We start from the raw sequence: 25,124 nt of genomic DNA, 5'->3' as shown, positions 1-25,124 counted from the left end.
CCACATTGGCAATCCTCTTTGCCAGGTGGCAAGCTCAGGGCTGGGAGAGTTTGGGGGCAGCACAATAGGTCCTGCAGAAAGCTGTAGCCCTCTGCTGAGGCCTTCTCCCAGAAGCCATCTCTCTTTTCCCCAGCTCTCCTTCTGGGAGAGCTGGTGGTCTTTAGACACCTGATCCCCTCGCCCCTCCAATTCCTCAAAGCTCAGCCTGGAGAGGAGGGACAGGACTTTTCAAAGGGAACTTTACCAAAGAACAAAACTGGGTAGGGCAGAAGCTAAGCATGGTGAAGGTATAGCATTGGGGCCCACTTACCCTGCCTGCTTTACAGAGCCCATGATGAGTGGGCAGTCATCACCACTTCCGCTCAGTCGGGGCCCTGCCTGGCAGCTGGACTTGCAGGCTACCTGTTCCCCTGGGGGAGGAGGCTCCCTGGAGAAGCGGGGAGGGGGCAGCTGCGCCAGGACATGAGAAGTCCACGTTCAGCTTGGTGTGAGCTCCTGCAGGGTCAGCTCATTCTCAGGCCACAGACAGGCTGCCCAGTCCTCTGCCCCTCCATTCCTTCAGTGTGCTGTGCACCAGGTACAGGTGGGTACTTGGGACTCAGCCAGAGTCAGACCAGTAAGAATCCTTGTCCTAAGCAGGGGGGAGAGAGAATAAACAACGGCATGTGGTCAAAGAGTAAATGGTACAGGGTGTCAAGAGTCCTTGGTTACGCTTAAAATCAGGGAGTCAGTGTAGGCCTTGTTGAGAAAGAGGCATTCAAGCAAGATTTCAACGAGGGAAGTGGGAACCCTGTCAGTGTCTGCAGGAGTGTGTCTTCCCTTCCAGGGCCCAGCCCGGTGAGGGCAGGGCAGCGGGTTCGAGGAGCAACAGCTGGCCAAGGTGGTGGGAGTGGAGTAATTACAGGGGCGCAGTGAGAGAGGAGGCCCCAGAGGTGAGGAGGGCCACCTCATGGAGGATCCACAGGCCACTGTAATGGATTTAGGCCTGTTCTCGGAAATGGGGGGCTGGGTGGTGGGGGCCACTGGAGAGCTCTGAGTGGAGAGTGATGTGATTAACCTGCATTTCAGCAGGCCCACTGGCTGCTGTGTTAATAGATTGCAGAGCCCAAAGCAGAAGTCTAGTGCCCGGACCACTCAGCCCAGCTGACAGCAGTTGATGTGGTACGAGGGAGCCGAGTTGCAGACATGCTTGGAAGGCAGAGCCAAGGATGCTATTTGTAATGAATGAGGGGTGGGTGTGAGAGAAAGAGGAGTCGAGGATGACACCTGGCTTTTGGCCCAAGTGACTGAAAGAGCAGGGTTGTCATGCCTGGAAATGAAGAGGGGTTGGGAGACAAATCAGGCGCGTGGGAGTTAAACATTCCAGGGGAGGTTCCGGGCCTGGAGCTGGAGGTCTGCAGTTTCCCGTTCTCCCCTCAGATCCCACCACTGCCAGCAGCACACTCTTCATCCAGCCAGGAGCAGCTGCCAGTACTCAGTTTCCACTGCATGGGGTGGCTGAGCCTCTACCCTCTGCAAGGCTGGAAAACCAAACCCGCCTCGTGCCTCCCGAGTTCCCACTCCCTGCCCATCTCTGGCTTGTGTGAAGACACAAATACCCATGTTCACTCAGAGTGTGGGCCCCTTCCTGGGCCAGGCACTGGATACCATGCTGGGTCACCATCCTGCCCACAAGGAGCCTCTGGCTCTGTGCACACACAGACCTCAGGACACAGCCAGCAGATGGGTGCATTTCCATAGGAGGGGTGGGGCGGCTCGGCTCAGCGAAAGCAGCCCTTTCTAGGTCTAAGGCATGATGGGGTGGGGTGCTTCCCTTCTTGGGCTTCCATGTTCTTACTAATGAAAGCAAGGTGTTAGAGTCATCCGAGAGTTTTAAAGAGGGGACATGCTCTAGGGTAGTGCCCCAAGGTTGTGACGGGCCTCTGGGCTCTCTGAAAGCAGCCTATTTTAGCCTCCTAGAGGTTAAGGTCAGCCTTCTGACCTCGACGTAATGAAAACCCAAGCAGGAGTAGAGCCCTTAGGTGGGAGAAATTCCCAGAGGAAGGGATGAGGAAAGCAGGTTTGTTATTTGAGACTTGAGGTCAGAAGTGGCCTTCAAGGTAGAGCCAGCTGACAGTCATACTTGGGATGGGGGCTTGAGAGGAGTAGTTTAAACAGCAAAATAGGTTCTTCCACCAGAGAATAGAAAGGCCAGAAAGGTGGAAACTGCAAACTTTCCCACAGTTCTTATCACGTATTAGGCACCATTTCTATGGGAACGAACTGTGAGATATAAGAACATAGATGCAACCGCCCAGAAGGTACACAGCACTGTTAGTTCCATTTTACAGAGAGATCACCCGAAGTCACCTTCCCGTCAGCTACTGAGCAGTAGTGCTGTGATTTGAAGCCAGGGACCTTGTTCCAGAGGCTGTGCTCTTAGCCCCTTCAAGGAAGGAGAATGGTAACCCCCACTGCTGTCCTTACCCCAGCCTCCCACCACAGTGTCTTGAATGTCAGAGGGACGTGTCGAGACATCCCACTTCTCAGGGGTCAGCCCTCTGACTACCTCCTCCCTACTAACTCTATGATAAAGTTGGCCTTTAACTTCCACGTAGATGGCTTTTTAACATGGTACTTTCGGGCTTCCCACCCCAAGACAGTCAGAGGCTGTCACAGAAGGAGGAGGCTAAGATAAGGGGCAGGTTTGGGGATTCCAGCAGGAAGTGATTGCTATGCAGTTGCCAGCAAGGGAGGAAACAGCTGCAAAAGCAGCTAAAAACTGCACAGTTTTACAGGTTAATGAAAGGGATATTTACAAATGATACATCCTAGGTGCTCAGAAGGGCAGGGCTAGCCTGAGTGGGGACTGAGGGGCACACTATCACTAGGAGCAAAGAGGTGACAGGGCCACGGATCTCCAGGCCAAGGCTGGCCACCGCAGTGGTGAAGGCAGAAGATGCAGCAGGCCTGGTGGCCAGGGCCAAGTCAGAGTGAGAATGTGATGGTTCTGGGGAAGGGGAGGAGCCCCAGCAGGGTGGCTGTGGGGTGTGTGGTCCGGCTGTGGTTCCCTGAAGTGAGGTTCTGGTCAGTGGAATGGGGTTGGGTCTCCTGAGACTGTAGATCTCCTTCCCCTTTGGGTTCCTGGCCTTCCTGCTGCCCCTGCCCCTCAGGTTGCTTGAGGTCATTATTTTGTGCCAAGTGGGAGTTTCTCCAAAAACTCGTTGCCAGGAATCTAAGAGGAAGGGAACAGACAGGAGAAATGGGCAAAATCATGGACATGGCCAGGTCTACAGCCATCAGCCAGAACACCAAAGTCCCTTGTCCCGACCTGGCATCTGAATTGGGTCAGCCTGGACATCGTGTCCTCCCCTAGGCCATGAGTTGGAGCCTCCCAGGCCTGATTCAGGCTCCCCCACGCGGGTCAGTCAGTGACCCACCGCAGGGCTGTGCTCTGTGAGGCTCTTCAGGAGGGTGGCCAGTAAGGGTCGCCCAGCAGGAAGAGGCACAGCTGTTCCCTAGTGAACAGAGTGGTCAGCTGTGTACATGAGGGACTGGGGCAGGCTCCCTGGGGGTTGAATGAGTGTGAGAGTGTGTTTGTGTGCTGGGACCAAGTGAGTGTGGGAGATGAGTGTATGAGAAAGTTTCCTGGGTTGAGCATTAAGGAAGGGCTGTGTGGGAGGCAGGCTGGACTCCCCGGCACCCAGGACAGTGCCAGGCACTGAAGGGCAGATGAAGGAAAGCTGGGGGCAGGCAGAGGAACACAGCAGAGTGGGGAGGAGTGGGTGTCTGTGAGGTGCTCAGGACTGGGAGCAGGGGAAAGGAGGGGTCCCCAGGGGTCCCTGAGTTGTACTTGCCATAGCTGACACCCGATGGCACTGCCCTCCTCCATCCTTAGGCCTCTTCTCCCACCCAAAGGTCCCTGCCAGTTGGATATCCTGGGTGGGTCTAAGGGCTGTCTTCCAGGGGGGTTGGTAAAGCAGGGGAGGGTGGCATGCTGGAAGAGCAAGGGCCTGGCTTGGTCAGGCGGGTCGGGCAGGGGTCTGGGGAGAAAGAGGGGCGGGGAGCTGATCTGTGAAGGCAGAGCTGGAGGCCGGGTTTGGGCTTAAATAAGTCACCTCTCAACTACTTTGCAGCTTATCCACACTGACCCTTCAGCATCCCAGACTTCCCTTCCACCTTCCCTTGAAGGAAAACAAAGCTGAGAGTGGAAGTTGGCTGCAGCTGCATGTAGAAGCCTGGTGGCCAGGAAGCCCTGCAGATAGACCTGGTGCCTGAATGCTGCAGTGGAGGGGGAGGGAGCAAGGTCAAGGGTAACCACGACAAGGGGATATGCCTGGGGGCCTGCCTCCACCCAGATCCATGGCTGGGGGCTAAGGACCATGAAGCTGTGAGGAGTGCAGAAGACCATTCAAAGTGGCATTATTTGATAATGCTTGATAGAGAAGGGAATCTAGCCTGGCCTACCTAGTGCTGCACCATTAAAGAAGGCAGCCAGGGCCTGTGAGACGGGTCAGCCTAGAAAGCCGTATGTGGAGGGCTGTGGGGAATGGAGAGGGAGGAGGTGGAGTAAGGGAGGTCAGCAGAGCAAAAGTGGCAGCAACAGAGACTGGAGACCCAGGACCACAGCACTCCCCTCTGGGGACTGTCCTGGTTTGTCTTGCCTACCCTGCAGGGTGCCCTGCAGTCTTATGTATGACCTAAGCGTGGGTCACGGCTGCAGAGCCTTCTATATACTCCATGTGCCCAGAAGCAGCCTTGCTTGGTCCCCACAGGCCACCTTGCTAGCACAGGGTGTGAGGTGATCTTGAAGTGAAATCTACAGTACCAGAGCATGGTTGTAGATTTCTAGGAACATTGATGTGATTTCCTCTAAATCTGAAAGCCAAACATGTTCATTCACTGGAGGTTCTGAGGAAAGAGGGTTGAGGCAGAGTGGAAAGGCAGACAATCATAACATCATACAGTGGGTTTTCTTGGAGTGGAGACACCCTTCTCTGGGGACGGTGGCCAAAGGGACCCGAAGGGTGGGAGGGCTGCGTTGCTGCCAGTGAGGACTGTACAGTGACAGCAAAGTGCCTCATGGATGGACCTCATGGATCCACCAGTCACCTTAGCCAGCCTCTGACCTACCTGGCAAGTCAGGGTCCCCCTGACAGCCCCCACCTGCTGGTCCACAGGCTGAAGCCACAGAAGGCTGGGGAGGTGAGGAGAGCTCGGCGCCCGGGGGAGAGAAAGAATCAAGGGTGACAAAAAGCAGAGACGTGCTCCCCGATCTGCTTGCTGGCCAAGGTGGTTCGAGGGGCTGTTCCATTTTTTTCTGGCCCCCTCGCCAAACCGCCCACGCCCCCCTCCCCAACGCATGATGGATGCCCATAGTGGCCCTGTGTGAGGTTCTGCTAGTGTTCACAGTGTACCATGTGTCTGCATAAACAGCTGTGCGTGTACGTGTGTGTTGATGTGCCCATGTCGTCCGTCTGCCGGCTTCCTCCACCCTTTGAGTTCTTTTCAGTTCTTATGATTTGACTGCTGTTCTCTCATCAGAGCTTTTAGATTGATGCTGTGGTCTGGTGCTGTATAAATATTTTTCCTTTTAATTTTGTTTTAACTTCTTCCTTGCCCTTCTTCACCCTCTACCCAACTCTCCCTGCCCTCCCACACTCCCCTCCACCCTGCCCTGCCTCTTCCTTCCCCTTTGCCCACACTCTTGTCCTCTCTCTCTCTCTCTCTCTACATATATAAATATATATATAAATCTTTTCTTCTTTTGTCATTCAATCAAATTCCAACAACCCAACCAGGGCCAGTCAAATCCACCACAGTCTCGCGCTGAGCTAGGAATAAAGTTCACGTAATCACATGAGAGTGGAGAAAACAGTCCCCCATCCGTAAGTTCAAATCAACTCAAAGTTCACAGTGTGACATGATGGCGTCATGTAACAAGGCTAAGAATCGGTTGCATGACAATTGCCGTCAAGTTTCGTGGAGGTGCTGTGATTGGAGCGTTTTTCTTGGATGTTGTATCAGTCGATGATTGGCCAGTCATGATCACACGTGCATTCTCTTGACCTTTGTGCTGCCACGCCCTTTTTTGCTGTGCTCATTTTTGTTTTGTTCTTGGTGCTTGCAGTGGTTTTACTTTCTGTTGTTTGGTTTTTCTTGTTCAGCGTTTTTTATGCTTCTCTAGATGTCACATAGAGAAAAAAAAACCAAAAACGAAAGCACAAAAAAAAATAGTAAAAATAAAGATGAATTCCTAAATTATTGAACATGGGATCATTTAACTGTGCAAACCATTATTTTTTTTCTTAAAAGTAACAAAAACATCTTAAAAAATGCGTGGTTGATTTACTTGCACTTGAAAATATTGTGATTTTATTTTTTTCTAGAAATTTGGGGGCCTTTTTCAATTGACATGTTCCTGGGTCTGGTCTTTTTCCAGTTAGGCCATTTTCAATCTCACTTCAAAAGCAAAAACAAAAAAAAAACACAAAAACGAAATCTCTACAGTAACAGAATGATAAAAAAAAATTTCTAAACCAAAAACGTAGAGTCCAAAGCCAGAGGCCTCTGAGAGAGAGCCTGCTATCAATTGTAAGGTTTGTATTGTAGCTACTTCTGCTAAATTAAATGTGGGGCGGGGAGGCCGGGGACTGGGGTTTTGGGAGGGTTTTTCGGTTGGTTTGGAAAAAACAGTCCTGACAAAGGCAAAAATGCACCTTTTTGTTTACAACTGAAAAAGGGTCCTTGACAAGTGTTTTTTGATTTTATTATTATTTTCTTTGGTGTTGTAATTGTTTAGACTGCTGTGTACGGTTTGCTGTTTGTTGAATCAACAGTGTGAAAACCTGCCAGCATGGATTGATATACGCATGACGTTGTCCCCTCGACTGGGGGCTTGGCAGTTCTAACTCTCTTGATGTAACCAGTCACCCCCATGTATAAGTGGAAGCTGCTTGCTAGAATGGAGATGAGTCTCATTTGTTAATTCACAATGATTAAGCATTCTCCTTCTGATTCTAGTCAGATCATGATTTTTTTCCTTAAAAGCAAAACGAAACACCAAAAAGCCACTATTCAAAAGAAAATTGAGAACTAAGTCTGATGATTAAATCCGTTCTAACTTCTGTTAGGATCTCCCATCCTCCCCCTAGAAGTTCTGAATTTCCTCTAAATTCCCTGGCATGTATGAGAAAAATATTGTGTGTGTGTATGTGTGTATCTATGCATATACATACACACATATCCATGTATATCCACATATGTGCAGGTGAATATATTCTACACATATATCCAGATATACATATATATACACAGCCTCGCAAATAGTTACGGAGTTCGGGAAAGAAGTGGGTGGCTGGAAACTGGGCAAGGATTCAGTAAAATTTACGTCAGGGGTTTTTCTTCTTTTTGCTCAGTTGGGGAGGGGTGGGCTGGGCTGCTAGATTTTTGCTGTCTCGTTTGCTAGGCTTTTGTATACATATTGTATCTGGGCTAGCTCCCTCAGAGATCAGTTTAATTATGAATTTGTATGCCACAGTCCCAAATTGTCCCCTTAGACCGAGCCATCCCCCAATTCAGAATTCTAAAGGAACCCAAATCGAGACCCCTCTCCCAACCGCTGTGCCTCAGCCAACAACCACCACCACTAGACCTCCCAGAGGTTTCTCACTCTGAACAGAAGAGTCGATTTCTTCTTTATGTATCATGATCATGACTAATTCTCATACTGGTCTCTCCCCTCCCTCCCACCATCCCCCCAGAGCCCCCCCCCCCCCAACCCCTAGGCAGGTTCCTGTTGGTGTTTGGATGCATTTTGTGTTTCCTCTCTTGGCTTAATCAGCCCCGATTTTCTTCATTTTAGGGCAGGATGCTGAACGGGCTACATTAAAAAACAAACCTCTCTCTCTCTCTATTTATAAATGAGAACTGTTGGATGACACCTTTGACATATCAGCCAATATCAATCAAGCTGAGGACTCCAGACACTCTGTGACTGTAACATTTCTTCAAGGAAAGTATAGCGTCTATGGAGTTCAGAGGGCACATGTTTGGGGGAAAATACATATGACTTAAAGAAGAAGATGAAGAAAAATGAGAAAAACACACAAAAAAGGCAACTTTTAAAACAAAATAACTTGAGACCAGACGGGGAGGCTGAAGGGCTGGGAACTGGACAGAGACGCTGCTTACCGATCCCCGGGGCTTTTCCAGCCCGTGGACGCCTGAGGCAGGCTGGGGTGAGCGGTGTGGCGGGGCCTGGTCCCCAGGGGGCGGCTGGGAGGCCGCCGCTGAGCATCTCTATCTGTCATTCCTTTAGCTATTTAGGGACCAAAGGACCAAACTTTTTATTGCAGATGTGTAGCTCTATGTCAAATAGAGGGGGAACGGAGGGGGACCTCCTTCCTGCCTCCTGGCTGTTCTTGAAACAGCTTAGAGCGATTCTATGAAAAATGTAAAAAAAAATGTAAAAAAAAAACACAAAAAACTACAAAAACACACAAAAAAGAAAAATAATGCTTAAATGCTTTTAAAACAGCAAGATAATAGTTCTTTCATACTTTGAGAGGCGCTTTGATTACCCTCATTCAAGTCTGAGACTTTCCTATGGTTTTCTGTATTGTATGTCTGGAGGGAGCTGTTAAGAAGAACCAATTGGTGGATATTGGGGGAAAGCAACAAAAATATTAAAACTCATTAACCTTGAAGTGTGAGAAAACAAAGAGGGGAAAAAAGGACTTACAAGGCAAGAGAATTGTTGTGAAAAGTCTGTAAATGCTTCTAACTCTTCCCCCCCCTCTTAAAAACATAATAGTTGTACAGAATTTTAAAAAGGAGAAGTTTAAAATACCTATATCATAGAAGAAAAATTAGAGGAAAGCAAAAAATAAAAAAAATAAAAAAGGAAAAAAAAACTTATAGAAGTTAGCGTTACTGCTAAAATCCCAGATGTTGTAGGACTGTACTTTTGTAGAGTTTAGACTGAGCATCAATCCCTTCTCCCCGCGAGTGCTGTCAGATGGCGACACCGTTGACCCCGAGGGCCAGGCCGACTGGCCAGACCTGTGGGCTCCTGGCTGCCCCCTGCTGGTGGAGGCCCCACCCTGGGCAGGAAGTCCCGCCACAGCTGCAGCCGCCGCCCTCGCCTCGCTTCGCTCCGGAGCTGCGTGCTCGCCGCTCTCCGCAAGCCCTGGACACCTTCTGCTTCACTCGCCTTCCATGCTTGCTCCAGAGACCTTCCGGGCAAGGGAGACCTGGGAACTTTCATCTTAAAACAACGAAACAACACACACACACAAAAACCTTAAACAAGAGAGAGAAAAATAAACAATCTTTGAAGAATTTCTGAAACTGTTTACAAGGAATTTTGAAAAACAGGGATGTTTAAATGATGCCGGCTCTGTTTTTCTGTAAATAAATTTGCATATTTTGTAGGACTTTTAATTGTAATGATAGAGAAAAAAAACAAGGAAAACTATTTAATGAAAGCACGATATTTATCTTTGGTAAATGACTTTAGAGCAGTTAAAAAAGACATTGCTTAAAAAAACTCAGAATCAGAAAAAAACACTGATTTATTTAAGAACACATATATTTTAAAGTATAACATATTTATTATAATTTATTTGCACCGTTGGGAAGACTTGCTTTGGCATTCTGCCTCGGTACCCCCCCCTCATTGACATCCAGTTCGGCTGGAGACCAGAGGGCTCGCGGACCTGCCATTTTTTCCCTTTTTTGTTTTAGAAAAACAATGGTCTGGTTCCTCTTGGGCCTCCCGACTTTCCTTTCTTTCTGGTTTGTTGGTTCATTATTTTTACATTTTTCTTTTTCTTTCTCTTGGCTCCTCCTTTTAGGATGTCCAGATGTTGTAAAAAAAAAAAAACAAACAAACCAACAGCCGCAGTTCAGTACAACTGCTCTTTTCACACTCGACTCCCTAAAACTCCTTGTAACCTTCTGTAACTATTGGATGACGCTTTCTCCAGCTTAGCCCTAAATAAAGCACAGTTTAAAAAAAAAAAAAAGAAGACTCCTTTTCAGTGGTCTGTGCTTCCTGGGATCGGCCTGCTGTGCCTTGCGGAAGTGGCCATGGGAGTGGCTTTGGCTCCTCTGCCCGTGGAGTCTGCCTGCCGCCCGTGTTTCCAGCCCAGGCGGTGTGGAGGGCTTTGCGGGAGGTGATGGGAGCCATCCAAGGAGGTCCTGTGCCACACTTCAGAAACATTTCTCTGCACTGATGTGTCTCTGAAAGTCTTCACGGCTAACCGGTATTTTTGGCTCCCTGGCAGGGATGGCCACAGGGCCCAGACACAACAGAGAGGTCCCATTTCCTCGCTAACAGGAGGCAACTGGGGGGCCACCTGGCCTGAGTGTGGGTGGAGGCAAAGCGCTGGGAGGTACTGGGAAGGGAGGTGGCTGAGGCAGAGACCACGGTTAAGGAAGAAGGATGAGGACATGACCCAAACCTTGCCACCAAGCACTTTGCTTTTGGTCCTCACCTCCCACTGGGTTGCCAGTTTGCATGGATGGAGGAAACCTAGGATTCTGGATGGCGCCCTCAGAGTGGGGCTCTGGTGGGAGGGAGCACAGAGGGCCAGGTTTCTGGGGTGCTGCCCACCTCTCTGTCACAACAGAGAGAACTCTGAACCCTGATGCCGGAGGAGGTTTGAGAAGGAGGGCAATGCAGCATGAGGGGCTCTGGATGAGGAAGGACGTGAACCTGGACTGGGTGGGGGGAGGAGAGGTAGAGAAGAGGGAACAGCGTCATCGTCTTTGGAGGTGATGTGAGTTTTAAGAGTTTAAGAGTCTTTGAGTTTTAAGCCTCACACTATTCAAAACTGAGGTTTTTATTGGACATTTGCATCTGAAAGACGTCTGCCAGAGGATGACAAACCTGGACGGACCTCGACGGACTGCTGTCCCTGTCACTGTTCTGGACCCTAGGGGGCCTCAGGTTTCTCCCCAGGCAGCTCCTGGTTTTGGGTGTCCACCTCCCCACGTGGACTGTTCCCTCTGGCACAGGCCTCCCCATCTGCACTGTCCCGGAGCTGCCCCCAGGGGCTTGGGGTGTGAAGCAGGTCAACCAAATTCTGCTTTGATCCAGGCACGGTTGACTGAGAGGAGGGATGAAAACACAGGGCCTATATACAACTAAGTCAGTTCTAGAAAATAAACTCTATTTAAAAACCACATTCAAAATAACGAATGGAGGCAGGGCACAATTGAGAGAGAAGACGACTTAAAGCCTCTGGAGGGAAGCCACAGAGTCCTCGAAAGCTTGCCGAAAACCATCAGGTCAGTTTGCACACCGTCAGGGCCGGGGCGGGACCCTGCACCTCATTCATCATCCCCGGGTTAAGAATCCCTGGTTTGTGGTGTTAAGAAAACCCAAGATGCTATTCTCGTGAACTTGCGTTTATATTCTATGGCTTAAATTCCTCTGCTGGGACTCTACCTGCAGTATGTAATTCCTTTATAACTTGTCTATTTTTAAAAGGCTTCTTATTATAAACCTTTTATCTCAAACTTAATGAAAAGTAGAGATACTTGCATACAGAACTTCCATGTACTCACCGCCCACTGTCAGCGCCCATCATCAGCTCATGAGTACTTCTCAACAAATCCCAGCTATAAAGGTATTCCATGGTAGATACCTCAGTCTCCCCTCAAGGCTCGCTGCCGCGTGGATGTTCACAGGCTGGCTCTGGCCTGTGGGGCCACAGCACCCTCCCTGTGGCAGCGTCAGGGGAGCTGCAGCCTCTCCCAGTCTTACCCGAGGGTGGTCCCTGGACCCGGTTCCCTCCAGCCTGGTGGAGGGTGGCACTGTCAAAGGCCTTCCTGCTTTTCATCTGCCCCCTTGTACTCTTCTCTTCTCTCCCTTCTCCTCTGCTTCCTCTGTGATGCTCCTCTGAGGAGAAACTGTTTACTGAGACCTTTCAGTGAATAGCTCCCATCTCCTTGGTTTCTCTAAGGGTCTTTTTCCCTATCCTGAGCTGGATCTCGCTCCCACACAAAGAGCAGCAGTGGAGCGAGACACATGTCCCAGGGCTTCCCCACACCCAAGAGTGGCCCCAAGTCCTTGTAGGCAAATCCTCACTCCTCCTGAGATGGGGTCTGCAGGGCCACCGTGGGAATTACACCTGGATTAGGCCCCAATGAGCATTGGCCTGAGCTCAGGGGCCCCGCCCTGCCCAAGGTGACAGCATCAGACTTGCTCGTGAATGCCATTTGCCTGTCTCCCAAAATGGAATCTGCCCCAACTAAACATTTGCAACCACTGATGTCCCACTCTTGACAGACTGCTCACCCCTGACAGTCAGATTCTCGGTCAGGGCTGATTCACTGCCTGCCTGCATGGGTTAAGGAAGGAAGGAAAGAATAAATTACAGACAACTGAAGGCACATTTCGAAGAGGTAGTTCTTCTGAAAATGCCTTTGAAGTAGTAACAGCACGCTTGGAATAGGTGCACACCTTCCTGACTACTGCCCGTCACTAATTCTCCAAGCTGTCCTCCCTCTTATTACCTGCCCTTCCCCCCAACCACAGTCTCTGCTCTTCAACACCACCAGACGCCCCAGGCCTGGCTAATAAGGGGTGGAAGGCTGGAGAGCCAGCACAAGAACCCCAGGGTCCTCCTTGCCACTTTCCTTAGGCTAGTCTAATGTCTCATCTCTGCAGGGAACCTTGACCCTCTCGACGTGTCTTGCTCCCTCTGTGAAGCTCCAACCGAGATTTGCCCAGACCAGGAGGAGACTGGAGATGAGTGCATCAGAGAGAAAAAGGCATGGGCTTTGATGGCAGACTGTGATGCAAATCTGAGTGCTCCCAAATACCTTCTGTGCTACTTCAAAAAAGTTGCTTAACTTCTCTGAGCCTCGGTTTCCTTATCTCTAAAATGAGGACAATAACACACACACAGACACACCCAAAAGTTGTGAGTAAATCAGATACAGCCACATACAACTACATGCCACCCCAAGGGCTCTCTGAGTTATAAATTCCTTTATAGTACAGACACTCTGAATGAAGAGTCCAGGCCCCAATACCCTCCTTCTTCCCTTTCCTTAGTTCCATCCCACTGACAATTCACATCCCAAATGAAGCTTGAACTTGACACCAGACCACTTCAAGTCATTTTAAGTCCAGTCAGCTCGTGGACTTCAGGAAGTCTCCCAGAGTATTCCTGTCACGGGGAGGCACACAGGCCTGTCTCTCACTGCTCACACTCTTTCCCAGGATCCCCAGTTGGCTGATGCTCCCATGCCCCTTCCTTTCACGTGGACATTTCTTTTTCCCAAGAGCATCCCCAGCATCGCTGTGGCTGTTACTGCCCGCAGCCACCTTCCTCTTGGTTCAATATGGCTTCTGGTTGCATACTAATTTGGTTTTTGTATTTTAAAAATGTTATCTATTTTTTGAATAGGTAACATATCCATATATTTTGAAATTCAAAAACTACGATAAAGTGGACAATGAAAACTCTCCCAGCTCTAAATCTAGCCACCCAATTCCAGCGTGTTATCCTTTGTTCTGTTTACCCCCGTCTCTCGTGCAGATGCAGGGTACATTGGTGTGAGGAGCTCAGCCATCGTCCTATTCCAACAGGGAGACCCAGTGCCAGGTAGTGGCATTCCCAGGCTCCCACAGCTGGACCACGGGGGCCCCAGAGCCGAGCCCAGGCCCGAGGATGCTCAGGACCCCACGGAATGGGTAGAGGAATCAGGCCCTTCCTGTCACTCTCTTATCACTGGGGCTCTTCTCTTATCAGCATGGGGGTAGCTGTCACCTATGGGGTGCTTGCTCTGAGCTAGACACTGTGCTGAGAGCTGCTTGATTATAATCTCAACTAACTCTCTGAGGCAGGTGTCATCTGATTGTACAAATGAGGTGACAGGCTTGGAGAGGTTAAGCCTTTGCTGAAATGACTTAGAGTCGGGCTCCAGCCTGGCGCTGCTGCGGAGCTGGGCTCCCCTCTCTGCGCGCCGCGCCCCTTGGGAGTGCGCTCTTAGCCGGGCAGCTCCCCTCCAACCCTTCGCTCACGTCTCCCATTTCCCTTCCCTTCTCCATCTCACATTCTTCCTTCATAATTCCAATTTTATCTTTAAAAAATGGCATCACTAATATGACTTAGGTACCAGTCCTTTTCTTCCCTTCTCTCCTTGATCATCTGGGCTGAAACATAACTTCTTCAAGGTGAGTGACAAGTTATAAAACTCTTTTCTAATGAGTCCCGGATTCCCCCTGCCTGGGGGAAGGGACAGAAGAGAGAGTGTGCAAGGAGAGAGCAACAACCCAAAGACCTGCATAGCTTTTATTATTAATGAGGAGAGGAAATTCAATGGAAATAAAGGTAATACTTATTAACATTTTATGCAGCTACCTGAAGTTCACACACCTTGCAAGCCGTGTCAGCTCTGTGTTCCCAGAACACTGAAATCTGGAGAAAACTATAAGCAAATTTTTAAGGTCTGCCAACTGGTTCTCCCTCACCAAAATCAAGGGGCAATTTTAACCATTTCTGAAGGTTACCCCTCCAAGTGAGCTGTGGAGGTTCCCCTCATCTCCAGAGTCTTCATGGAATTGTCATTATCATTGGCCCTCTGTCCCGACCTCCTCCAGGGGTCTCCTCCAGGGGCTGGGGCATTAGATGGCAGGACATCCGGTGGACCCAGGTGCTGCCAACCTTCCACTCCTCCTGGGGTTCAAAGAAGAGCTGCAGAGTAAGGCAGTAACCTTCACCTTGATTCACTTTCACCCTGCATCATGGGCAGGACGTGGGCTCTGTGGGCAGCCCCCAGGCACTAACACAACACACCTGCCCACTCTGCTCCAGTCCTGCTCAGGCCTTGGATCCTGTTGTCAGGACTTTTTCTTTGGGTTAGGTGTGGGCCTCACTTAGTTCTGCTTTTTAATGAAAATTACCCCAGGAGAGTGAGTGTAAGTACTCCCTAACATGCTCAACTGACATTTAGAGTGCATAGGCCAAGTGCTGAGGATGTGGGTGGAGTGACCAAGACAGTGCACAAGCAGCCCACGTCCAGACACAATGCCAGGTGCCTTGCAGGCATTATCTCCAGTCCTCAAAGTAATTCTGCAAGGAGCACCACTCTGCAGATGAACATTCAGAGACTTGGAGATGGTCAGTAACTCACCCAAAGTCACATTGCAAGGAAGTAATGGAGCCCAGATTAAAACTGTACCCATTTGCCACATGAAGTTCCCCGATTACAGGATTGTACACTGAAACCTATATAATTTCATTTCATGAACCAATGTCAATGTTACCCCAACAAATTCAAGTGGAAAAAACAGAAAAGTTCCCTGACACGCAGAAGACCATCACAGGATCACGTGGTGGAACTAGGCAGGGGGCCCAGGAACACCCTGACCAGGGAGGCGCGGAGCCCCGGCGGGGGAGGGGACACATGGGCCGAGTACTGGACGGTGAACCGGCTAAACAGAGCCCGAGGGAAGGGGGCGTGGGGGAAGAAGGGACCCCAGACCTTCGGAAGAACCCCAGATGTCTTAGGTAGGCAGGGAATAAGCTCAGGAAGACGCCGGCCTCATTTAACAACAGCCCACTCACTGACCACCCAGACACTCACACCATCTCCGTTAAACTCCCCAGCAACACTCAACCCCGGTTCACAGACCAGCGGAAGTGGCGCACTGAAAGTCACAAGGCGCGGCAGAGCCGGGGTCTGAGCCAGGTCCCTCGATGGCAGACTCCTTGTTTGTAATCACTGTATTTCACCGGAAGGGGTGGTCATACAGAACGCCCCTTCATGCAGAAGCCTCTTCCCTGACTCTTTTCAAGCCTCAAAGACACACGGTCTGACCACAGGCCAGAGTGGAGACAGGACTTACTGGAGAGGTGCGAGACTCTTCGCTTGTTTCCTTCCTTGTATAGTGAGTGCGCAGGCGCCCTGGGTCTTGCAGATTCGGCCCAGCTGGAGCGTGCCCGGGGGCTCTCCACTCAGCGCTGGGAGAGGCAGTGGAGGTGGGAGAAGGAGCCAGAGGGACACTGTTCGCCTAGCGCTCTAGATGAGAGTGCCCTGCACGAGAGAACGCGGCTGTGCTTTATCCACCACCTTCTTCCACCTTCAGCCCGGGCAGAGGACACTTGCTGCCTTGCCTGAGTGCTGGGTGACCTCAAGGGGCGTCTGGGCCCAACGCATTCCCACTGAACCAAGAACTAGGAGAATTTGTGCCTTCAGCACTGAACTCAAAGCCTGGTACATAGTAGGTGCTCAATAATGTGTGCTGAATGAATAAAGAGGTGTGGAATGCTTCCCAGGAGCCCCTTCTGAAGCACCCCAGGCCCAGGACACTTTCAGCAAAGGCCCTCTGCACCCCCTTGCCCCAACTGATCCCTTTCCCCAACTCTGACCAGGAATCCGAAGCTGGTGGTTCCTGTCTTCTCAGTACCCTGGGGGTTCCTTGGATGGCAAGCATTTGGGACAGGGTCTGACAGGGCCCTCGAAAATGGCCTATGGACACAGATTCTCATATTATTCCAGATTTCTGAGCATTCCAACTCTCCTGGTCCTTAGTGCAGGGTCCATCCGCTCCGGGGGCTCCACTTCACTGGGCCTATGTCCCCGCTGTTCTGCGCCCTGTGAGTGGCGGGCTCCCTCCCCATCTGAAGGCCCTGAGGACGAGAGGCGAACAGTCTCCCTCTCTGATCTCTCTCCTAGCACTGAGCTGGTGAACGCGGGTGGAGCGAACACAGCACAGGACCGAGGGTTTAAATGGCATGTGCCAAATCCTCAGCGTACGCTGTAACGAGTGGGCGAAAGGCAGACAGGAAACAGTATCTGAGTAGTCTTGGAGTAACACCCCCTGCCCTCGCCAACCAGGAGACTTGTAAATTACAAAAGCCGAGTTGCTGATTCTACAGTGGAGGCACCTGGCAGACATCACTCAAACAGCTGATCAAAGTTAACGTCACCTGGAATGAAAGGTGCGGCAGCCATCACCCGATGTGATTCACTGAGAAGGCCACAGCATCACTATTCTTGCTGAACATGCACAGCCCGAATTTAATTACAAGGAAACAAGCAAACCCAAACTGGGGAATGGTCTACAAAAGAAATGGTTTGTACTCATCTGAAGATACATGTCAACTAAAGCAACTTGTGATCACAGATTCGATCCTGGGTTAGAATTAACTTCTCTTTTGTTAAAAAAAGGATATTTGAGGCAAGGAAACTTAAAAAGGATGCCTGGTGAAATCGAAGTGAGGTCTGTAAATTAGATCATGGCACTGTATTAATGTTCCAAATAAATCAATTAAAATCAATTGATTTTGATCACCGTACCATGGTTATGTAAAAGAATGTCCTTGTTTTTAGGGAATATAAGCTGAGGTATTAGGGGAAAGGAGAGTAGCATGTCTGGAATTTACTCTCAAATGTTTCAGAAAAAGAAGTGATATGTGTTTATATGTGTGTGAGAATAAGTGGGTGAAGAGTACACACGGATTCTTTGTATGATTTCCAAAACATTACTGTAAGTCTGACTGCAAAATGAAATGTTTGAAAAAACTGAGAGCCCCCCCCAACGTGGACATGAGAAGTGGGTGTCAAGGGCAGCATGACAAGGCCATGGTGGGGACCACATAGCCTTCCATGAAATGCTGTCTAGCCCTGGCTAGCCTCGTGCATGGCTGTCCCCACCCCCGAGGCAGCCTGTCTAGTGGAAGGAGAAAACATCATCTTCAGTTCTGAAGAGAGAAGGGACCAGTTTGAACACACCGAGGCGGACAGAGGAGACTGGGGTGAGGATGGGGAGAAGGGACGGTGCGGGCAACCCACAGGACCCTTAGGGAGGCAGGTGGGCCGCAGCCCAGGGGTCCCCACTCTGGAACGGCTCTTGGCTTTGTTGCCTCCTGACAGTCCTCAGGCTGGGGTCTCGAGAGTCAGGGCCATTGAGGTGGAGGTGACCAGCACCCTGCACAAGGGATGAGGTGAAGGCTCTGCCACAGTCTCAACTCTTGGGAAGGCAGCCCAGGCTGTCGGGAGAAACAGAGGGGAGGACATTGTGAAACTGGGGACACGTGCACTGGAGTGTTCCCCTGGAGGCCAGCTAGAGCACTGGGAGCGCTGCCTGAGGTGGGGACTGCAGTGGTAGGCAGCAAGGGCTGGGAGCTGGCAAGCCGAACGTTGCCTGGCTGGCACAGAATCCCCAGCTCCCCATGCTTCCAAGGGGCCCCCGGCCCCTTGCTAGCCTTCACATCAATTATAAAAGCACCTGATATGTTTAAAGTGCTTTGCAGTTGTTTACACAGCAGGTGCACGAGCCTCCCTTCGCCGGCCCCCTGTGGGGACTGGGCCTGGGAAGACAGGTGCGCCTACATGTGCTATCTACATTTTGCAGACGTAGGCACCAGTTTGCACTGGTGAGACTTGCACAGGGTCACACGGCTACGGTGTGTCAGAGGCTAGCTAGAAACTTGCCAAGTATTGGATCGGTGCAGGCCTCTTTCCACTGGGCCCTGCTGCTCCTCCCAGTCTCGACACTGGCCTGTCTGTGTGCTCCCTCCCCTGGGGCCCCGGTCTCCATGCCTTTGACATGTTGTTCCTCTGACAGGATCACCCTTCCTCCCTGTCTTGGCCCAGCTCAAACGTCCCATCTGCTGAGAAAAGTCTGGCTGAAGTCCCCCTCCCAGGGGCTGCACTGGCTTCCGAGAACCCTGCCTGCAGCTCACACAGCTGCTGCGGGACTTTGCCTGGTATTGATACACAGCAGACAGTCAAAAATGCTTTGGATTTTAGCGAATACCAGTGATTCCTGCACTGTTTGGATTACAGATTCTTGTGAGAATCTGGTGAAAGCTATGAATCCCGGGCCCACGTGGGCAACCAGGTGAGGAGTGAGGTGAGACAGGGGATGAGAAACAGCGGCGTGCTGGGTGGCTGATGCTTTGGAAGAGGTTTCATTTCTGACAGAGCCCCACTCTGACACCTCCTCCTGGGTGGGACCCGACAGAGTCCCCTGGGGTCCCCGGTCCCATTTCTCTGCTCAAACTTTCTGCTGAAGCTCAGCCGGGACATTTCGAGGGGCGCACCCTTGGCCAGGCCCTCCCTGTGGCGGGTGCACCTGCTGCTGCTCCTTGGGGGGGAGGAGCAAGCAGAGAGCAGAAGTTCCTTGGGGTCAGTGGGTCCCAAGTCCTTTTCTCAGATTCATTGCTACTTGACTATTTTTTTCTCTCCAACGCAGTAAATCTCCTTCTGTTATTCTCCAAGTTGATATAGTAAGCTGTGTCATTTTGAGAAGAAATACATAATGGTATATTAGAGGAATATCTCCTCATTCATGCTTAGAAAAATTTATTACAATGTAAGAAAGTCTGAATAGCATGAATTTATTATAATGATTTAACACTGCTGCACTTGAGTTAAGGATGCCCCTCCATAAATAACTGTCCCCGGAAAACGTAGCACATTTACACAGTTTACCGTTTCCCAGTGTTATATAAATCCAACAAGCTTAAATCACCTCCAGCTCGGGGTGTATGTGGGGGGGATGCTGAACCTGGGCTATGAAGTTCGCCCTGTCTCAACTGGCAGCGACAAGAAGGCAGAGAACTTCCCTTCCTCTGGCCCCTCAGAACGTAAAGGGCCGACGTGTGGGGGAGAGAAGGATGAGGAGGAAACAACCAGAGTTTACACCTGCAGAACAGATGAAGCCCGGTGGGCCTTGGGCATCCTGGCTGTGATCGGGCCATTGTCCCTGTGGTGGCGGCCAGGAGGGAAGGCCAAGGCTGCCCAGCTATGCACTGCATCGGGGAGGGGGTGGTCAGTGTGGGGGTGCTTCTGGACCTCAGGCAGAGCCTGGTCTTCCAGTCAACCTCCTACTTTCTCATAAACTCCAACACTGCTCTTTCCTCCTGGGCCTTCTCTTTCCTCCATGTACAAAAAGCCCCCGCAGGCCCTTCTGGCCCCTGGACACCGGCTTAGCCCTGCTTAGCCCTGCTTTCGGGGAGAGCTCGGCCTTGTTATTCTGGCTTTTCCTCCAGGGTTAGGCCAGCATTTGGGGCACCAAACTTTTGAGGTAGGGACTAGCACCTCTATTTTTACAAATCATTTTATAAATTATTATGGCTGAGGTTAAATGTAACTTGTCTAAAGGTAGGCAGCTCACACATGGTAAGGCTGGGTGGATTCCAAGGTCAGTATATGTTCTATTTGGGCACCCAGTGTTCTAATGGGGAAGACCACACGCATGACCAGACAGTGCAGTTGCAGGTGGGCTGTAACGGAGGCCCTAGGCAGCATCGCTGGAGCCAAGAGAAGAACGTCCATAATGATGCCTCAGGAAACGTGGACGCAGATTCACCCAAAAGAATAGGACATAGGAAAGTCACACAGGACAAAAAGAGTCACACAGGACAAAAAGTGTGGCTTTGGGAGACAGCCAGGAGTTGTGAGTTGCGAGCAGAGGAGAGCAGAAGGGAGGGCTGACAAGTACTGACCCCCAGCAGCAGTAGCGAGAAAGGGTTTCAGAGAGTGGCAAGTGTCCACGAGCCCTCCTATCTGCTGATGAGAATGTGAACTGGTCCAACTGTTTTAGAAAGCAGCCTGGCAGTTTCTCAAAAAGTTCCCATATGACCAGCAAACCCAGTCCTGAGTATCTGCTAAAAGGAATGAAAACATATGTCCATGACCACTATCCTGTAAGGGGAAAGTCTGGGAAAGTGCCGAGGCGCATCCTGGGCCCCAAGAAGCCAAACAGATGAGACGGTCCTCTGACGGTCCTGACCCAGGCCATTCGCACTGGACTCCCAAGTACCAACCTAGTGGTTTTACTAGCGTACCCACCACCTCCACTGCCCAAGGTAGGCCTCCTCCTCCTTTTGGCCACTGCATTTCCAGAGAGGTTAACTACAGCAATAACCACCTTTACTATTTGGAGAAGACTGCCACATTCGTTGTGCTGCTGCAGAGCCATATCCCCAGGGATATGGCGTTAGACAGCCTTCCCATGGGCCGCCACGCCCACCGACACAAACAAGTCCAGACGGTGGTGCTTGCTTCTGGAGGGTTAAAACCCTACAAGCCCCCCAGGAGTGGACATGCTACATTCTTCCTCACTTTGGGCCATGTGGCCCGTGAGGGCTCGCTTCTGAGATGGTGGTGGAATGAACGGTCAGTCCTCGTGGAAATTCTAAAAGACGTTCATCTTGGAACACTGGGCTAAGGCAGCTATGCGCCGTGGTTGGCAGGGCACCAGCCTAGCAGCCAGACCCGCCGCTGCCAGGATGTGGGAGCCCAGACAGGTCACTTTTCTCTGAACTCTTCATCTGTATAATGAAATTGATGAATTATAAGGGCAGTAAGGCCCAATCCATCCATAGAATTCTGTGACTCTGGAATGGGGAGGGGTTATGGTGTCTGCGGGCAGACAAGGCCCTGAGCATTTTCTGGGTGCCTGCTCAGTTCAGAGCATGTGCGGTGGAGGTGTGCAGGGAGGGAAATAGCTGTGAAGCTGACCCTGAGAGGTTAGAAGGTCCCGCCCCTGAAAGGAACAATGGAACCCTAGGGGCTTAGAAACTACCCACCTTTAACAGCCACTCTGAGAAACCAGGAAATTGGCAACTGATTTGTGAAACGGGTTCTCCTGCTGCCAGGTCATTCTTCCTCTGAGGACGAGGGTGTCACCCTCACCCCACTCATCCCCAGCTTTGTTCCTACACTCAAGGGTGTAGTTGTCAAGGGTAACCTTTGACAACTGGAGGAAAACTGATTTGATCTTCGGTTTGGAAGCTGGCTGTGCGGTGACTCTGCTCCTGCCACCTCTGCCTCTGTGAGGCAGCTGCAGTCTCCTTGTTCAGGTGAAGATGCCGGGCTGGCGTGGGGAACAGGGGACAGGACAGAGGTGCCTTAGTTGAATCCATAGGTGTGACCTCAGAACTGGGCATTCTGTCACTTGAGCCCTCGCCTGCATTCTCTCAACACCTAAAGCCAACCAGGCAGGGCCATGTTCCCATCTGAGATGGCTAAACTAGTGCACCCTTGCTGAGCAGGGGACAGGCACACAGAAGGGACTCGGGGGTGTGCACAGAACCTTCCTTGCCAGCAACCACAGGACCCAGAAGAGGTGCGGTGCCGTGTGAGGGAGTGCACCGGAGCTGGCCAGGAGGGCCTGTTCTCTCACCTGTCAGGTTGCCAGGAGCTGCTCTCTATCAGGGACTGAGGGAAGTACCATTTGGATAACCTGGGGCTCTGCTCTCACTGTCTGTCAAGCTGTGCCCACTGAGCTGATGAGGGATATTCAAAGCACAATTCAGGATCAAAACCACATGGGGAAAATGGCCACGGAGATCATTTATTAACCTAAAATCTCATGCATATATAAACAGTTGCACACATTAAAATAGCATACTGCAAGGTGGGGCTAATGCATGAGCTGGGAGGAGTGTGCCACAGCCTCCAGCTCCCTAAGGACCGTGACCATGGACCTCATCCCAGCTCTGCTCCTTTAGGCCTGGCCCCTCCCCAGAGCCTCTGACCAGAAAATCTGTCATGAGCCCTGGTGCTGGAGGCAGGGCCAAGTGAAAACAGTAGCTCTGGAGGAGGAGGGTCCCTCCCTCCCCCTGTTACCTGGAGCATTCTAGATAAGTCCCCATGGGGGGGGGGGTGGTGGTCAGGTTTGGAAAAACCCGAGTGTGACTCCTGGAAGGGTGACTGTTGGCAAACGCTTTTCCTTATTAGCCTAGGTTTTCTAAATCAAGCACTTAGGGCACTACTTAGGGAGCTGCAGTGGACACACTCTGTCCCTTTCCATTTTGCAAACACTGATTGGTTTTCCTCTCAGAATGGTGGGTAGTGGGGGGAGGGGCAATGTGCGGCATGACCTGCAGCTCCTCCAATCTGTGTCCGGTCTTGTCCTGGGGAAGCGGCTGGAGGCTGGGCAAGCAGATCCCTTCACAGAAAGGAAAGGCAGATTCCTGTGTGCTGGGCCCTCTCTCCTGGCAGGTCAGTCTGCAGTTAAGTTAAGCTCCCAGGCTCTTCATTTAAACCTTTTCATTTATACACACATACATGTATATAATATATACATGTGTATATATACACATCTCAAAGTAAGATACATTAAAATGTTAACATATACAGTTCAATCGATAATGAAAATGTTAGACACACATTCGCCCAGGAAATGCCTACAGGACAGAGAAAGGCAATTGAGGGATGTGGCATATGACACTTTGTGACTGAGGCTCTGCTGAAAACCCATCTTTGTTCTTCCAAACTGCTCATTCCGGGGAAGTAAAGAAACAATGACATTGCACTCAGTGGCCTGTGACCCCCAAAGCCTTCAGTATAGAGCTTGCTCGTGATCCTTTAAAGGCCAACAAGCTTCTGAAAGAAAGTACAGCTCTCATCGGGGCCCTTCCGCTGTCCGCTCCCCCTGGGGGGCAGTAAGGATGCTGCTGCCCAGATGCGAGAGTGTGGCTATGGATGACCCCAGGAGGTGGGTTTGAGACAGGCGGTCATGACACACAGGGCAAGGAGAATATGGTTCTGGAAACCTGACTTGAACTGAGAAGGGCTCCCAGTTATATCACACCGAGGGAAATTCCATTTTCGAAAAGCTTTCTGAAATGGGATGGAGCTGACTCAGTTACTCTCACCAGGGCAAACTTGAAAAGGGTACTGTAATCTGCAATGACTTTTCAACTTTTCAGGTGAATGGCTACAGCTGCTGAGTCCTGACCTTTTATGTACCTTGGATCAAGGGTATGGTAGTGGTAGGCTCCACTCTTCCCTCCTCCAAAGAACAAAAAAGCCCGAGTGAAGAAGGCTGCAAGGTGGAGACAGGGCCTCGGCCTGAAGACACAATGAGATTCAGATCTATCTAGACAAGGAAGCTACTTGGCAAGGCTTTTGTAGGCTGGAATAACCTAGTTTTGAGAAAGAATTCAGGGAAGCCAGGCAGGCTAAGTGGTCTGTCCTCGGGTGGCAACTCTGAATGACAGACTCCTGGTCCGAGTTCAAGCCCGGGGTTGGTGAAAGGGAGAGAAAGTAAAAGCAGCACCAACCAGATCAAAGTCATCCAGTAATGCACATGTGGGACGCAAGTCCCCTCACTTCCAATGGCTGGAATGTTTTAAACTCCCTGGCACTAGGAGGTCCACACACAGCCCTACAGGCTGAGAGGCCACTAGGGCCCGCTGTCATCTGAAGGACCGAGCTCAAGAGCCTTGCTGGACAGAGTGAGCTCAAATCTTAATTCTCCCACAGGCTTGCTTGGGGTCAAAGTGAGGCGTGGTGGGAAATAGGGGAGGCTCTGCTTGGGGCCAGTAGAGAGTCTTTGGAGACAGGGAACAGTAGCCCTGGAAAGAGCATATCCAAAGCCTGGTCAACCCTGGGCCTTGGATACTCTGGGAAAAGAGGAAGGGCCAGGGAAAGCCCATCAGCCTCCCGGAGCCGATGCTACTGCCCCTCTAATAGCCCCTTCTCCAGGCACAACCAGGACTTCCTGTGGGAAGTTCACAAGGGCAAATGAAATGGACACCCAGGCCAACAGAAAATACTGAGAGATGGCTCTTATCTATTCAGGGAAATTGGTGGACGGTAGAAAGTGTTTCAGGCTTCTGCCTCCACTAGTGTAGTCACTTTTGTGTGATTTAATGCCAGTTTCCCAGGGCTGGGGGTGGGGGGTGGGGTGTCCCTCCGTCCCTTTAGCACATTGAGCCCTTTTGGTTACCGGGGGAGCACCTGCCAGCATGATGACAACTGAGCCTGACTCACGCTTGGCCCTCACACTGTGACGACAGCAGCCCCAACTCCAACTGCAGTTAAATGACGACACTTAGGGAGGGACAGGCGGTGAGAGGACAGGGGCAGAGGTAAAAGGGTCTCTCTTTATGAAACTGCTTATTACAAGGGGCTACTTTGAAATTAGAGGGATCTTTCAGGGGGTAGGTTTTCCTTGTGTAAAAAAGAAAGCCAATCTTTTCCAGCAAAATATTGAGAAGGAAAATTCTCTCAAAACGAAGCTGAATATGCAATGGCCCCTGCCATGCAGAAAGTGTCCTACGCGGATGTTCTCATCTCTGCTCGGCCTACAGAAGACACTACCCGTCTCCCCTGAGTGTGTTTTATCTACTGATTGGTCTGGTCAAAAACACCCTGGCCTG

At 50.8% G+C, this 25,124-nt stretch overlaps 1 protein-coding gene across 45 annotated transcripts in view; it reads left to right on the top strand.

Annotated features, from left to right (window-relative positions):
- The window catches only part of CELF4 (CUGBP Elav-like family member 4), a 292,825-nt gene extending 282,792 nt beyond the window's left edge, over nucleotides 1-10,033 (top strand). For 27 of the 45 annotated variants that reach the window (XM_037033432.1, XM_037033545.1, XM_037033415.1 and 24 more), the window contains one exon: nucleotides 7,844-10,032. Coding sequence is in view for 13 of the 45 variants with exons in the window: in XM_037033273.1 (XP_036889168.1) it covers nucleotides 5,781-5,834 (54 nt within the window). In the remaining 32 variants the exon portion in view is untranslated. Of the gene's footprint in view, nucleotides 1-5,780; nucleotides 5,868-7,843 lie in introns of those variants that run through there. The other 18 variants (XM_037033303.1, XM_037033293.1, XM_037033283.1 and 15 more) reach the window with 3 other exon arrangements.
- Nucleotides 10,034-25,124: the final 15,091 nt, after the last annotated feature.

This window comes from Sturnira hondurensis, unplaced genomic scaffold (assembly GCF_014824575.4).
Source record: "Sturnira hondurensis isolate 20B ecotype Veracruz unplaced genomic scaffold, ASM1482457v3 Scaffold0001872, whole genome shotgun sequence".
NCBI classification, from domain to species: domain Eukaryota; kingdom Metazoa; phylum Chordata; class Mammalia; order Chiroptera; family Phyllostomidae; genus Sturnira; species Sturnira hondurensis.
Note: the sequence above shows the minus strand (reverse complement) of the source record. Positions and strands in the feature narration are given on the sequence as shown.